The 15,610-nt window shown below is 39.4% G+C and overlaps 1 protein-coding gene across 5 annotated transcripts in view; it reads right to left on the bottom strand.

Moving 5' to 3' along the window:
* METTL15 (methyltransferase 15, mitochondrial 12S rRNA N4-cytidine) overlaps positions 1-15,610 on the bottom strand; it is a 168,877-nt gene that overhangs the window by 14,011 nt on the left and 139,256 nt on the right. For 4 of the 5 annotated variants that reach the window (XM_075927780.1, XM_006111509.4, XM_075927779.1 and 1 more), the window contains exons 4-5: positions 9,025-9,216; positions 6,818-6,996 (exon numbers count right to left, since the gene is read on the bottom strand). In XM_075927780.1, coding sequence (XP_075783895.1) covers positions 6,818-6,996; positions 9,025-9,216 — 371 coding nt within the window. The remainder of the gene's footprint in view (positions 1-6,817; positions 6,997-9,024; positions 9,217-15,610) is intronic. The other variant, XM_025185066.2, reaches the window with a different exon arrangement.

The following is a 15,610-nucleotide window of genomic DNA, read 5'->3' as shown; positions in this document are numbered from 1 at the left end:
CTATAAATATTTGCAGGAGTAAAATGAGAACCTGGTATTGCAAATTAGGCCCATAGGATAAAAATCGATTATAGTAATATAGGAAACAAACATAAACAAAACACTGTTAACATATTTTTTTCACATATTACACAATTCAATGCACAAATAGCAAAGCAGAAAATGTTACAGTATGCCATACAAAATTTGGTAAAAAAGTATAGCCACATTAAATAAAAACAATATTGTATTTGCACCGCATTGAGTCCAGAAATACAGTATTTTTTTACTACTAAACTTGCAACTAATATTTTCTCCTTCAATTATCCCAGTTTTTTTAATCTGTTTGTATTTAGAATGGTTAAAATGGTTAGACATCATCAATAGCTTTCTTGACACTCGGGAGACAAGGGCACAACTTGCAATGTCCCTGTTTCCTTCAAAACCTGCAAACCTCTCGTACTGACACCTACCTATTTACACAACCATAGCACAGTTCTTTCTGGTAGTCTTCCCATATACTTTTGTGGGACTGCACCCTAGAAACAACCCGAACCATGCCCCTTCCAGGGCTTGGTTTAATGGTTAGAGGTAAGTATCTTCTTGGTTTGGAAGAAAATGTCCACCAACCTATGAGAATATCCAACTCTAGCAGGCTTAATATTTTAAATTTCTGGCTATTAACTGCGGCTTATCCAGATATTGTAATAAAAGATGACAGGAGAGCAATGGGAGGGCCCATTCATTCATTTTTCAGTAAGTTTTAATGTACATTTATATGCTTGGAACAGTTGTTAAATCCAAATGGATTTGAACCAGCAATACAGGGGTAAAAGGCTACAATTATCCCATTCATAATCCCTTGAGTCAGGAATGTTTCAGGAGTCAGGAAATCCTATGCTTTTTGCTAAGTCACAAACAAAAACTGTGATAAAAGTAAAGAAAATCTTGCTTGGTAACAGGTACTGCTATATATAATATAACAAAATTTGTATGGGAAGTCTGTAAAATGGAATTCATTCATAAAAACATCTTGCTTCTGGCTAGATTAATTATTTGAAATCCCAGTGAAAGAAATTATCATTTTTAGTTTTGGGATACCCTGATGCTACTTACATTTTTAAAAATCTAATAGATTCATATGTTAAAATGTACTGAAATTTTTAAGCTTGTGAATGAAATTAGCAACGTGCTGTGCCTGTAAATGTGAGGCATTACAGTCCCCAGAGTGTGTGAGAGTGGTAGAGTTTAAAAATTAATTCAGTTCGTGCACCTGTTTGCTGGAATTCATCTCTTGAATTTGCATCACATTTAATAAGTTTCTGTGACGCAACTCATGTCCTTTTGTCTGGGTTCCCTTAATATAGTGTTAATTCACACCCCACTGAAATTCAAGCAATATTACAAATTTCAAACTGTTAATTAAAGTCTGTGAAATTGGATAGATCTGGATAAAACTGGCTTTATCCAGTAAAGGTTTTTTTTTTTTAACTTTATCATTTAATCTCCAACTTCTCTCAAGTTAAATCCAGATGACTACATAAATCTCACAATGATCTGTCAATGGGTTACAAATCTAAATGAATCCAAGCAAAATTAAGTTACTAGCTTAAGCTAATATGTAACAAGGCACATCACCCAATGAATCACCCACTGAAATGAAATAAGAATTACTGATCAGTAGAATAGAGGGTAACCCTGAATTTACATTTTAAGGATCATATTTTTCAGTAAGTTTTAATGTATGTTTATTAAAACTCTACTTGACTGTGGCAAAAATCTAAGGAAGCATTATCTGTTGATTCCCATGCTCATATTCATAACTCTTTGAGACCCCATGATGTATTTATAGAGGGCCTATCATTGTAGGAAATCAGGATCTAAGACAAATAATTGTAAAAATGGTTTCTTTACTGTCAGGGCATGAAGCTTGCTTGCTCTCAGAAAGAGATGAAGGACACAAATTATAAAAAGTAAAAGACTTCTCGGGACATTTCAAGTGGGTTTCATCAGGTGTTAAAGACCTGGAGTTCAATTACCAATGGGCTACCAGATGTTTAAAATGGTTAGACATCATCCTTGTGGAATGTGGAGTAACGGTAGCTTAAATTAGGATCTTTAATTTGAACTACCTACTCCATGCCGCGTGTAGCCGCGGGCACAGAGTTTGGACTAAGGGGTTTTAAAAACGGCGGTGCCCGGGAACATGCAAATGAAGCCCAGGATATTTAAATCCCGGGCTTCATTTGCAACTCTGCTTGCCCTAATTACCCTACCTAGCTCGAACTAACGAGCTAGTGCAGACGTATCCCCAGAGATTTCGGTCCAATGCCTGCTCTGGAACAGTAAGGGGGGCACTGCATATTAAGGTACATTGCAAATAGATCTATGGCAGGACACCCTCATCTTCAGAAGATGTGTTGTGTTACCTTCGAATTCAACTGCCACTCATGTTGATGGATCAGGTGCCTGCTGAGAGTATCGGCAATGACATTGTCTTTGCCCGGCAGATATGTCGCAATGATGGAGATATTGTGATGGATACAGGTTCCATAAATGTGCTGCCTCTGCGCAAAGTGATCATGAATGGGCACCGCTCTGGAGGTTGATATCGTATACTGCCATCATGTTGTCCGAGAGAATTTGAATAGAGTGGCCTTGGATGTTGGGTAGGAAATGCTTGCAGGCATTGACTACTACACTCAGCTCAAGGAAATTGATGTGTTGGAGGGACTCCTGAGCAGACCAACGGCCTTGAATTTGGTTATCTCCAAGGTGGGCTCCCCAGCCCAGCAAGGCTGCATCTGTTGTAATCTGTACCATAGTCTGTGGATGATGGAAAGGAACACTGGCGAGCATGTTTGTGGGGGTACTCCACCATGTTAAGGATTCCCGTACCGTAGGAGGGACGTACACCATTCTGTGAAGATCATGATTGCCTGGTCGATAAATCAAAGCTGGAGGCATCTGAGACATAGTCTTGCATGCTGCACCACATACGTGGTGATGGCCATATGACCCAAAAGTCTCAGGTAGGTAAGTATGGAGGTCTTGGGGCTCGTGGAAAGTATCTGTATGAATTATTGAATTACCCAGAATCTTGATGGAGCAGGTAAGCTTTGGCCATGGTAGATTCCAAATGTGCTCCGATGAACTTGAGGGACTGCTGTGGAGTCGTGGGCAGTGAGGCATCAGGCTTAGCAGGTTGTAGGGCCTTATTAAACAATAGAATCTTAAGCCGCATTTCGTGGTCTCATCTGGCTCGCACTGTGAGTTTGGTGCAGTGCTGGCATTTTTGAGGGATATGATCCACGCCTAAACACTTGATATATCGTGAATGTCCATCCGAAGCGGGCATCGCATCTAGGCACGTAGCTCATTTCTTGAAACCGGGTATATGTCATTTTGAGGTGCGACTATGCAGAACTTAACTGTGAGGAGAATTTAAGCAACAATTTTTTTTTAAGAACTATAACTAACTAGTATAACTATGACTACTGAACTGTAATAACGAACACAACTAAACTAACTCTAATTGAAAACTTTTCTGTCAGAATACAGGAGAGGAGTTGATCTTCGTCTGTAGCCATAGAGGGTGAGGAGGAACTGGCGGGAGTTGGACCGCGCGCGCTCAGAATCGGCGCGAATATCGTGCAATGCCTGCCGCGCATGCGTGGTCTGGCTGGACTACTGCTGACGACTCTCCGATCTGCGGTGCGGGACCAGCCCGACACTTAGAGTAGAGCACCCACGGGGACACCACTCGAAGAACCACAGCTTCGTCCGATCCACCAGCTGTGACCCTTCTTGAACAAGTATGACTTGGCCACAGTGATCCATGCTCTTGTTACATCCCGACTGGATTACTGTAATGCACTTTATGTGGGGCTGCCTCTAAAGAGCCTTCAGAAACGTCAACTGGTCCAGAATGCAGTTGCTTGAGTTTTAACTAATACTCGTTATATGGAGCACATTATGCCAGTGCTCCGGCAGCTGCACAAGCTTCCGGTACGTTGCTGGGCACAATTTAAGGTTTTGGTTATGATCTATAAAGCCCTAAATGGGTTGGGACCAGGATTTCTGAAGGACTGTCTTCTTCCATATGAACCTGCCTGGGGACTGAGGTCAGCTGGGGAGGCTCTGCTCAGTGTTCTCCCACTTATGGCAATAAGATTAACATCTACGCGGAACAGGGCCTTCTCAGCTTTTGCTCCCAGGCTGTGGAATTCTCTTCCTCGGGATAATCGCATGGTGCCAGCGTTAGCATTGTTTTGGCGCCAGGCTAAAGCCGCCCTTTTTACTCGTGCTTTTATTAGTGTTTGAGTCTGTATGTGTGTGTTGTTCTTCTTGAGACAATTTAGCAGGTTTTATGTCTCTCGGGGGTCTTGTATTTTAAAATTTGTATATATATTTGTACTGTGTTTTAAACATTTTGTAAGGACTGCCTCGAATATTTTAAATGGAGAGGTGGGGCAAAAATACTTTAAAGAAATAAAATAAATAAATATGTTATATCTTAAGGCATACACAATTAATGAAAGCTTAATAAGAGCCCTGTCCTGAACTCTTACTCAGAGTGGATTCACACTGAAATCTAGAGAGTTCTCTCTAGCACAGACTGAAAAACTGGGCCAAACCAGTTTTAATTACTTGTATATTACATATAGAGAGATGTACAAAACACATATGCTTACCAAACATGTTGGTAGACAGAAACCATACTAATTAAAAGGAAAAAAACTGTTATAAAATGTCATTTGATAAATTTCTTTGGCATGCATGTTATCATACCGATATACAGCAAGGGGTTTAAAATGACAGAAGTGGCAATTAAGGCTATGATTCACAGGTAACCCATCTAACACCACTGCAGATTTGGCCACTATCTTTTACATGGGTCTGAGAATCTAACGTACTGACTTTTTTACTTACCATATATACTCGTTCATAAGCCAAGTTTTTTTGGATAAAATCCCATTGTAAAGACCGGGAGTTGGCTTTTGAACGGGTTCGAAAAAGCCAGAGCAGCAGTAGGGGACCCGGGGCAAGCTGGGACACAGCAGTGTTAGATCCTGCGGCTCTGCTTTTAAATATAGTAAGAGCTAGCTGGCAGCCCCTAATACATTTAAAGGCAAAAGGACAGTTGGAAACACAGCATGAGCCAGGACACAGCAGTCCCAGCTCACACCAGGTCCCAAACACTGCGGCTCTGGCTTGTAATGTAGTAAGAGCTGCTAAATTACTACATTTAAAAAGCAGAGACTGCAGTATCTGGGATGTGACCCACCAAAAGTATGGAGAAAAAATGGCAAAAAGTCACTGACCTGTTAATAAAGTCCCAGACTGCTGTACTCTGGAGTCGGCTTATATATGGGTCAGTGACTTTTTACCATTTTTTCTAAGTTTGGGGGTTGGCTTATAAACAAATGGGCTTATGTTCCAGTATATAAGGTTGTTCACAACACCTGCAATATTAACTTACATGGTATCTTTAAGAAATAGAACTAAAAATTTAACACAGCATCAGTGTAGCTGCTTTAAGTACATAAACAATGACATACTGTTTTAATTAACAACTCTAGAAAGGGGTAAGTGTGTGATAAGCAAATTAAATCATTAGCACTAAATGTTGATGGAAATAGCTACTTTTTAAATACATAATTGTCAGGGTTTATTTAAAGTTTATATATTATATATTGATCAACTGAACTACCTTTTTGTGAATTTTTTCCCCCTCTTCATACCATGTGATCTTTCTACAGCAATAGTAGCTTTTTTCTTCTTCCAGAGCTTTAATGATTTAAGGTATTTTAGGAGTAAATTTCAGATGTATCTGATTTCACCATATACCTTACCCTAAACATCTTATATTAAAATAGTGCTAAGCCTTTAATTAGAGAGTTCTATGCAGACCTAAGAATAAGTCAGTTAATTAAATCTTAAAATTATTGTGAAATGACCACCAATTTTAAAGAGCTTCTAAATATAATTTACTATTAACCTTAATGTAAAGTGTAAAAATGTGGGTACCCATAAACACCCCAAATATGCACTTCTATGATTATTTAACTAATTTTCCATAATGAATAACCAACCGTGACCACAAATCATAATATATTATATTAGAAGGATGGTTTCCCTAGCGACAGATACAAAAAAATTCACTGCTTTAGATTTATTTCTGACAAGGATGGGATTCTCCAATGGAATTGTCTTAGGCAACTAAACTGTTTTTTGGCTTGTAAACCTTTCCTTATACGGCAACAGCTATGAAATGATTCCTGCCTGCAACAAAGTATCTCCTAGATACATTTAATTTGGGAGGTTTATAGTGACCTGCAACTAACATTAAGTGTTTCAGTAAGCCCATCAGGTTGATCCAGTTAACGTTCATAAAATGAAATACCCGACACCTCGCTTTACTCTTCTTAGCTGGCTGTTTAGAAGAAAGAGATGAGCTACGATATTTTATTTCAGTCATTTGGCAATGTCATGGTATTAACTCCTTCCCTCTCTCCACGCCCAAATATAAAGTAGCTTTGATCATTGAGGGCTTATCAAACCTAACGATAAAGAATTCCCTCTATGACTGTCATTCGATGTTTCACCTTGGTGGGCAAAAATGATAAATCATGTAATGAAAAATCTATTATTAAACTAATCAGCAAGCCACAATATAAAAAATGGAAGCTTACAAAACAAAACACAAAAAGCTGACATCAGAGAAGGATAGACGGGATTAGATCCTGCATGGTTTCAAGAATAAATAGATCCCTCTGGGACGCTGAGGATTAATATTTTTTCTCTCTCAGACACTGTTCAGAATTAATGAGGGTACCTGCAACAATGCTGGCAAGCTGCTGAGTTCTGGTGATGGGGTAGATGCTGCGTGCCTGAACGAGTGCTGAAGCTATTTTCTTGGCGTGCCTCTCCTCCCCGTATGTTCTCAGGATGGACGCAAGCGCCTGTTGATCTAAAGCATTCACAACATCAGCAGCGGTGGGCATGTCAGGGTACCTACGCACAAGAAGAGCCAATTAGTTCACTGACGTCAGTTTTCATTGACAAGAGGTGAAGCTTCATAGCATTGAGACATAAAATCAAACACACACACTGCATACAAGTGCCTTTGAGGTTTTAAAATAAGAGAAAGCAATCCTGTGAAAACGGAAATAGCTTCTACCTTTTAAATCCTGTCTTATTGCTTCAGATGGACTGTCTTCCTTAACATTAATTAGCAATAAAGAATAGCTAAAGCTTCAAGCACTACTATAAACTTTTAACATTAATGAGTTGACAAAGATTAGCTGTAGTTCAAGTATGTTTCCAAAAATTAAAAGGTTGTGAGATTGCCTTTATTTAGACATCTTCAGAATATGAACTCCTTTCTTATGTATTGATTTAAGTCATCTTTCATAATTTGTTCTGTTTTCCATTAAGAATATACAGGAATTAATCTCAAGGATCTTTCCCCTTATGCCGTGCTATGAAAAATAATCCCTTATGAAGACAATTTCCTGTACAGACACTGTATGATAATTTAAATTCAAAAGTTATTTTAAAAGAAAGGGATATTTTAACTATCTACCAAAAGGCAAACAAATTATCCTATAGTCATCAATATTTCTTTCACCCTCAAAACTTTCTTTATAGAATTAATTCAAGGTCTTTTATATACACTGCATAATGTGCAGAGACTGCGCAGTCTAATTCAACTATTTCACAGACTTGTTTCTTCTATGAAGGGTCTGTCAGGCAGAATATTTTCAGTAATTTATTATTTCCCCACAGTATCTTACAGGATATAACCAAACATAAGATAACTATAGCAGGCAAATAGTTATCGGCCACTGTACGGTTTTATCACAGTCATTCTTTATTTTTATCACACAAGTTCATATACCAGCAGGGATATTTTAGTGGAAAAAAACGCAGGTTTACACATTCTTTGAACCCACAGGCTTGAACCCCAGTAAGATCTCAGCTGTTCATAACAGTTGACTAAGTCAAGTATGATGCAGTTAACTGTGACAGTCTTTAAGATAATTTCTTAGAAACTGAGGTACCATTGGCTATGTGTGAACAATATTAATACCACACCTTATACTCTAAGAAACCAATTTAGTCCCATTATACTTGGCCAGAATTTACCATTCCCATAGAGGGAAATTATCATCATCCATACAACAGAGGTGATTTCATATTTGATCGTTTATGTAAAAAGGCATATTCTTTATGAAATGCACTGAGATCCCTTTGAGGGGACAGTTGTTATATATGTAGAAAATATCACTATTTATTATTATAATTGCATTCCACCTTCCAGATTATACTCAGCATTGACTCTAATCAATTAAATATAAAAGGTTTTTTGGGGCTAATTGTTAATTTGAGTATAAAGTAAGTCATTATAAGTTGCTTGCTATGAAACACAGGGCGACGTTAATGCATTGCTTACAGTAAGCCTTCAAGTAGTGGTAGAATATTTAATGCCTTGAAAGTAGTGTTGCACTGTAATTTAATTGATAGGCTCAGTACAATTTCTTTGTATAGGTTAGCACATGCCCATCTTCAGAGTAGCTGCCAAGGTTAAAAGAAATGTTAGAATTGAAGCATCTTCATTTCACCTAGATGATAAACTACTTTCTCAGTTACAATTACATTTATAACCTACATCGTGTGGAGACTTAATTTATTTATGGTCTGTTTAACAAAATTAAAGATGTTTGTTTTAATTATTGTTGTTATTAGTTGCTTTTAACCTTCAATAAGTAAAGCCTTACAGTCAAATTCTGATCTTCCACTAATGAAACCCAGAAATACCTTCACTCTGGACTTATGCTGGCGTGAGATTGGACTTTGGCCCTAAATCGTGAGAACTAGATGAACCTCTATAGCAAAAGAACAAAGCTGATTTATTATGTATGTGCAGAGTTAGATGTAGGCGTGTGATGGGAATTCTGCAACCTAAAAAGGAAATTAAATTCAGAGTGTGTTGAGAAATTGATTTCTTGTTGTGAGAAGAAATGTCTGATCAATACATACCTGCCGCTATCCATCCTCATATCCAAAGGGCCATCCTTTTTCAGGGAAAAACCTCTTTCAGGAGTATCAAGCTGCATAGAGGAACACCCAGCATCCAAAAGAACTCCATCTAGTGTCCCTGGCTCTACTCCAGCTGAGATTAACAGAGTTTCTGCTTGGCTGAACTGTCCTAGAAGAGCCTGAATCTGTTTCCTATAAAAAAAAAAAAATCGCAGCTAAAAAATCTCAATCTGAATGCTAATTGTGAAATATTTCTTCCCTTTTAAAGTAGGAAACAGACAACAAATAGGAGTAAAATTTACCAAAGCACTTACGTGACATAGGGTTCTCAGTCCCATTTTCAAAAAAAATTTAGGAATTTAGGAGCCTATGTCTCAATGACACTTAGGCTATGTCTAGACTGCAGGCTTCTTTCGAAAGAGGCTCTTTCGAAAGCATCTTTCGAAAGAGCCTCTTTCGAAAGAGAGCGTCTAGACTGCATGGAGAAATTTCGAAAAAGCGGCTTGCTTTTTCGAAAGAAAGCATCCAGTGAGTCTGGATGCTCTCTTTTGAAGAAGCCCTATTTACATTGAAGAACGCCTTCTTTCGAAAGAGGAACTTTCGAAAGAAGGCGTTCTTCCTCGTGAAATGAGGTTTACCACCATCGAAAGAAAAGCCGCGTTCTTTCGAATTAATTTCGAAAGAACGCGGCTTGAGTCTGGACGCAGGGGAAGTGTGTCTAGACTACAGGGTTTTTTCGACAAAAGTTGGCTTTTGTCGACAAAACTATGTCTGTGTCTACACTACCACCACATTCTGTCGACAATAAGTTGACAGAATGCAGCAGTTTTGTTGACAGCGGTAAACCTCATTTTACGAGGAATAACACCTTTTTTCGAAAGTACTCTTTCAAAAAAAAACGCTATTGCATGGAAACTGCTTTTTTGAAAGAGAGCATCTAGGCTTTGGAAAAAGCGGCTTGTTTTTTCAACAATACTGATCATAGTCTAGACGCTTTTTTTCGACAGAGGCTTTGTCGACAGTATATGTCGACAAGCCTCTGTAGAAAAAGGCGTGCAGTCTGGACATAGCCTTAGACACGTAAGTAATTTTGAAAACAGGACTTAAGCACTTTTCAAAGTTTTACCGTAGGTCTAGTTTTACTCTCAGACCAGATTTACTTTAATGCAACTCCACTGAGAACAGTGAGTTACTCCAGTTTTCAGCTAGTGTCAGTGAGAAGGGTCGACTATTTGCATTCATTCAAATGCAGAAAAATGAGAAACAAGAAATGAAAACAAGACTATTAAAAAAACAAAAACAAAAATCATTTAACAAATTCCCTCACAACACAGTTCCTTACTATTAGAAATTGTATCCATTTTAAAGTTGGGGTATATAAGTTTACTTAACCATGAACCATGAGTCTAGGAAATATTCGGAATAAATAAGTATTACATGAAAGTTATTTGCCCACACAAATTTAAAAGTATAAGTCATTAAATGTATATAATGATATTCAATGTAATAGAAATAGGATTTGATAGCCTAGAAAAGAGTGGTGATTAATCTGACATATCAACTCACATATTCAATATTTTAATGTATATTTAAGATAGATCTGAGAAATTTATTATTTTTCCAATTTCTTTTCTTAGAGAAAGATTTTCCTGAACGTTTTGAGAATTTGCACTTTCACTGGTTCTTTATTCTTGTGATAATAAAGACTCCATATAGTTCCCTCTCATGGTTAAGGTTTCTTTGTTATTTCTTTTTTCTCAACATTGCCAATCTTTAGTTCTCTGTGTTAACCTGATTCAAAGGCCATATCCCCAAACCTTAATTTAGCTTTAGTGTGAAAAACTGGCCCTCAAACCTTTCATCTCGTATGTTAATATCCTCTAAAAACCAGACATTTGATAAAGTAGGAACATCTGTATTATTTGTTCTGAAAATGATGCACATCTCCGTATGTGAATTTATGATGGGTTGCTTCCTTTAGAATTACATCAAAAGTGTTTGTTGAAGGAACAATCAGGAAACGTAAAACAATGGCTAAGGCTCATCCCAACAAACATTTAACATAACAGCTAGGTTTATGGCCAAGAAAAGACTCCTCTACCCCAGCCATGGTGACACAGATGTTCTGCTAGTGCTGAGATGATAGAGATCAAAGGCATTGCTAAAATGTTAGAATGCCCAGGATCTAGAAAAGAATGAAGTTGAGTGAGTGGCCAGATGCTACTCAGAATGCTCCAAAGAAAGATGACAGGCTGGCCTGGGAGTATACTGAGACGGGGAGATTGCTGTGAATAGCACAGCCTGTTTCTCCCACCCAGAGAGGGGGAGAGAAACTTGCAAAGGTTGGCAAGGAAAGATTAAGGAGAGGTAATATTAGGTGTACAGATTTTATTCATCTTTTACCCCTGTATGGACTTTGTACCTATGGGGCAAAAAACAATAAAAAGGCTGTACACCTGGGTATTACTTATCCTAAATAAGTAATGATTTGTTTTGAAGCCACTGTTTTTCTCAATTCACAGATTCCCAGAAGAAAAGGGTTTGCAAGTCCCAACCACGGTTGGGCCTGATATCTTAAGAGCATCAGTGCTGCAGCAGTGTAAGATCTCTTGTGTAGCCGCTCTAGGCTGATCAGAGCATCAAAGGGTTGGAAGAGACCTCAGGAGGCCATTGAGTTCAACCCCCTGCTAAAAGCAGGACCAATCCCTCTCTCATTGACACAATTAATCCACCTCAATGAACTCTCTCACTGACATAGTGTTGTGCTTACTAACGCTTATGCTGCCATAACTTATGTCGCTCAGTAGGGTGGAATATTCACACCCCTGAGTAACATAAGTGGTAGCATAGATATAGCCTTAGTTCAGGAAGTAAAGTGTACTATACCCTGTTGAAAATAATACACGGATTTCAAAGGGGGCAAAAAAGCAATGACGTAAATAAGAATTTGGAAAAAATACTGGTGTAAATATTCTTGGTCTTGTAGTACCACTGGATACTGAACACCACTATGTTCTATCCAAAAGATGCCTCCCCAGCTGCCACTCAAAACCCCTTAACATCATGATGAGGCACAGGTTCAACATTCACTCTAAGTGTCACCAACTGTAACATTAATACTTCTTTTTGAAGTCACTCCGTCAAAAATGACCAAGCCCAACTACATCTAGTTTACGAGATATTACCTGATACTTATATAGCACTTTAAATCTTCATAGTCCTCTAGAGCAGTGGTTTTCAACCTTTTTTTCTCAGGACTCAGTTGAAGAATTATTGATGCCCACGATCCAACATAATTTGACTAGAATGTAGGTTCCGGGGTGGGGCTGAGGATGAGAGCTTTGGTTGGGGGCAGTGTTGTCCAGGGCTGGGCAGGAGGGCCTTACCTTGAGCGGCTCCCAGTGAGTGGTGGCAGCAAGGGTGCTAAGGCAAGCTTCCTGCCTCTCCTAGCACAGCAGACCATGCTGTGTTCCAGAAGTAGCCAGCAGCAGGTTCCCAGACAATGGGAGTGTGAAGTTAATGCTCAGGGCGGGGGGCAGTCCACAAAGCCCTGGGCACCTCCCCCCCCCCAACCTAGAAACTGGGCCTGCTACCAGCTACTTCTAGGGTAGTCTGTGGTGCCAAAACAGGCCAGGAGCCTGCTCTAGCACCCCCTCTAGTCACCTGATCACTTTCAGCCATGAGACCCAATGCCTGACATTCCACAAGCCAGTACCAAATTGCAATCCATCAATTGAAAACCACAGATCTAGAAACATCAAATTATTAAATCTCATGACACTTGAATTTAAGCAAAGTTATCCCTATATTATATATTGAGAAAGTAAAAATGCAAAGAATTTAATCTTAAGAGTCTTCTTCAAATTTACCCAATGACTTGCCCAAGGCTACATGGCAACTCTGGGACAAAACTGAGGATAAACCTCAGGGAATTACAGGCTGAAATTGTATGACTGCAGACTCTGGTCTCTTCATAATCATCTCTTCTTTTGTTTTGTTTTTTTGTAATTTTTCAACTATTCTTAACTGACCATTGGGAGGTGGTGGAATCTCCATCCTTAGAGGTTTTAAAAACAAAGACCTGGCTAGAATGATCTACATGGGCTCGGTCCTGCTTTGAGCATGGGTTTGAAGTAGCTGACCTTCTGAGGTGTCCTCCAACTGTAATCTTCTGTGATTGTATGACCTTTAACTTATCGCTGAAATACACTCCATTATTTGGCCATTTATTATCTAATTATGTTCTCTGTTACAAAAATAATAACATTAATGTACTTTAACAAAACATTAGCAACACTGAAAATGTAGTAAAAAAAATGCAACAGAAAATGAGTAAAAAGTAATTTCACAGGCTATATCTGCTCATGAGCCTCTTAGCAGTTTTGGGGATTTTACCACCACATATTTTATCTTACAAAGTGTTTTTCCCTCACTATTGTGAGAAAGAACCACTGGACAAAAGGGTGATGGTAACACTAACTATACACACAGTGCAATCAACTGCATGATGTAAAGAAACTGAGAAAGAAGAGTGGTCCTCACCGTACCACTTATCTTTTTCAGATATCGTGATCTGAGGATTACTTGCAATAATAGTAGATAATTTTCAGAAAGAAGTGGGGTTTCTAATGTCCCTTACACATTTTGTTTTGGGTAAATTTGATATATATGATCTTCGGCTATGTCTACACTACACACCTTTTAGCAAGACAACTGTGTTGACACAGCCCTTTCACTAAATGTCAGGCAGTGTAAACACTGTCCTCATTTTTGTCAGCATAAAACTTTCACCCCATATAAGCAGCATTTACTGGGAAAAGCACTATTTACACTAGTACTTGCCACAGCAATGCTTTCTCCTTGGAGGGGATGTTAGATTTAAATACCTGTGAACCACAAAATCTTTGTTGCTCAATTGCCAGTGTAGACAAAACCATGGTCTCTTTCCAGCATTACTTTTATACATTGTGCTGATTAAGTTTTTACAAGCAAATGGTGACTGAATCATTTGAACAACAAAGCTCCCTACTTAACCCCCAAAAAAGTAAGAAGCGGTGAAAGTATCCAAATACACCCCTGCCAAAATACCTCCAACTGTGGGTATGTCTACACAACAACATTATTTTGAAATAACTTAGTCTGTGTCTAAACACCAGGCAGATTTTTCGAAATAATGTCAAAATACTGTCAAGCTGGAGGACTTCTTACTCGGACTCCTGTAGCTCTCATTGTACAAGGAGTAAGGGAAGTCAGAGGAAGTGTGCTCTATTTCAAAATATGTGCTGTGTAGACACTCCCAATTTTGAAATAAGGTATTTCAAAATAAGCTACACAATTGACGTAGCTCAATTCGTGCAGCTTATTTCAAGTTAAGCCCTGCAGTGTAGACGCATCTTGAAAGACCGATCTAGTGATTCATTTGATTTGGCAACTCTTGGCCTCCATTTGATTCCAGTTCATTTGACTGGCTGATTGGAGGACTTCCCTTCTATTCCTCTCTGAGGACACATGTACACTGTAAGATAAGGTTGACTCTAATATGGTCAATTTCTGGGCACTCAATTTTGCAAAGTCGAAAGTCCTTGTCCTCACTGAGGGGAAGAATTGAATGTAGTCCAAAGTAGCACATCTCCATTAGAGAGCCTACCGTCAATTCAGAGAATGATGCAACATGGGCAGCTTTGCAATCTGGGCTATGCTCATGGTACCTGCTAGGACCAAAACTCTGCAATGGGTGGTTATGGGGCTCATGAGTACCCTTAATGTACTCATCTAGTCCCTCCCCTTCTGCACAATATAAAGGGGAGGCAGTGTGCTCACACCTTTTTGTGCCCTAGTTCCTCGCAAAGATGCCATGGCAGTGCAAGCATGTAGCCTGGTTTGCAGTAAACTATTGTGATGCTGAAGTGTGCCATGGTGTGCCTAATGGCACAGGAATTCCACAGTGTATGCATCTTGCTTCTCCAGCAAGAGGATGAGCATGAAGCTCGGCATGGCATGCAGTCGCTGCTCATGCAAGGTCTGGTGCTGATGTTAGCGCAGCCTCCAGTCTATCCTGTGTCCACAGTGGTATGCTAGTTCTAACGCTATGAGACAAGCTCAGACTGATGGGACTATTGTGTAATGCAGAGATGGGATGATCAGTAATGGTCAGGGCTCGCCGAACTGCGGCGAGCCCCATTTGCCAGCCGTGCTGTCCGGCGATCTGCGCACGTGCAGATCGCCCGAACCCGGCTCTTCCGAGTTACAATCTACTCGCCACGGGCGAGTAGATTGTATTATTTGTTGAGCCCTGGTAATGGTTACAGAATGCCCAAATACACAAGGCCACTTTCTTGGAACTTTGCAAATGGCTTTCCCCTGTGCTAAGGCACCAGAATACCCGAATGAGACTTGCTTTGACTGAGGAGAAGTGCATGGCAATAACCCTATGGAAGCTTGCAATACCAGATTGCTCCCGGTTAGTGGGGGATCAGTTCGGAGTAGGGAAATCTACAGGGGGTCTGCTGTTATACTAGTAGTCAAGGCTACTGATAACAACCTGCTACAGAGGGTTGTGACACTGGAAAAGGCCATACCATACTAT

This window comes from Pelodiscus sinensis, chromosome 4, assembly GCF_049634645.1.
Source record: "Pelodiscus sinensis isolate JC-2024 chromosome 4, ASM4963464v1, whole genome shotgun sequence".
In the NCBI taxonomy this organism is placed as follows: Eukaryota; Metazoa; Chordata; order Testudines; family Trionychidae; genus Pelodiscus; species Pelodiscus sinensis.
This window is presented reverse-complemented; position numbering and strand designations above follow the sequence as displayed.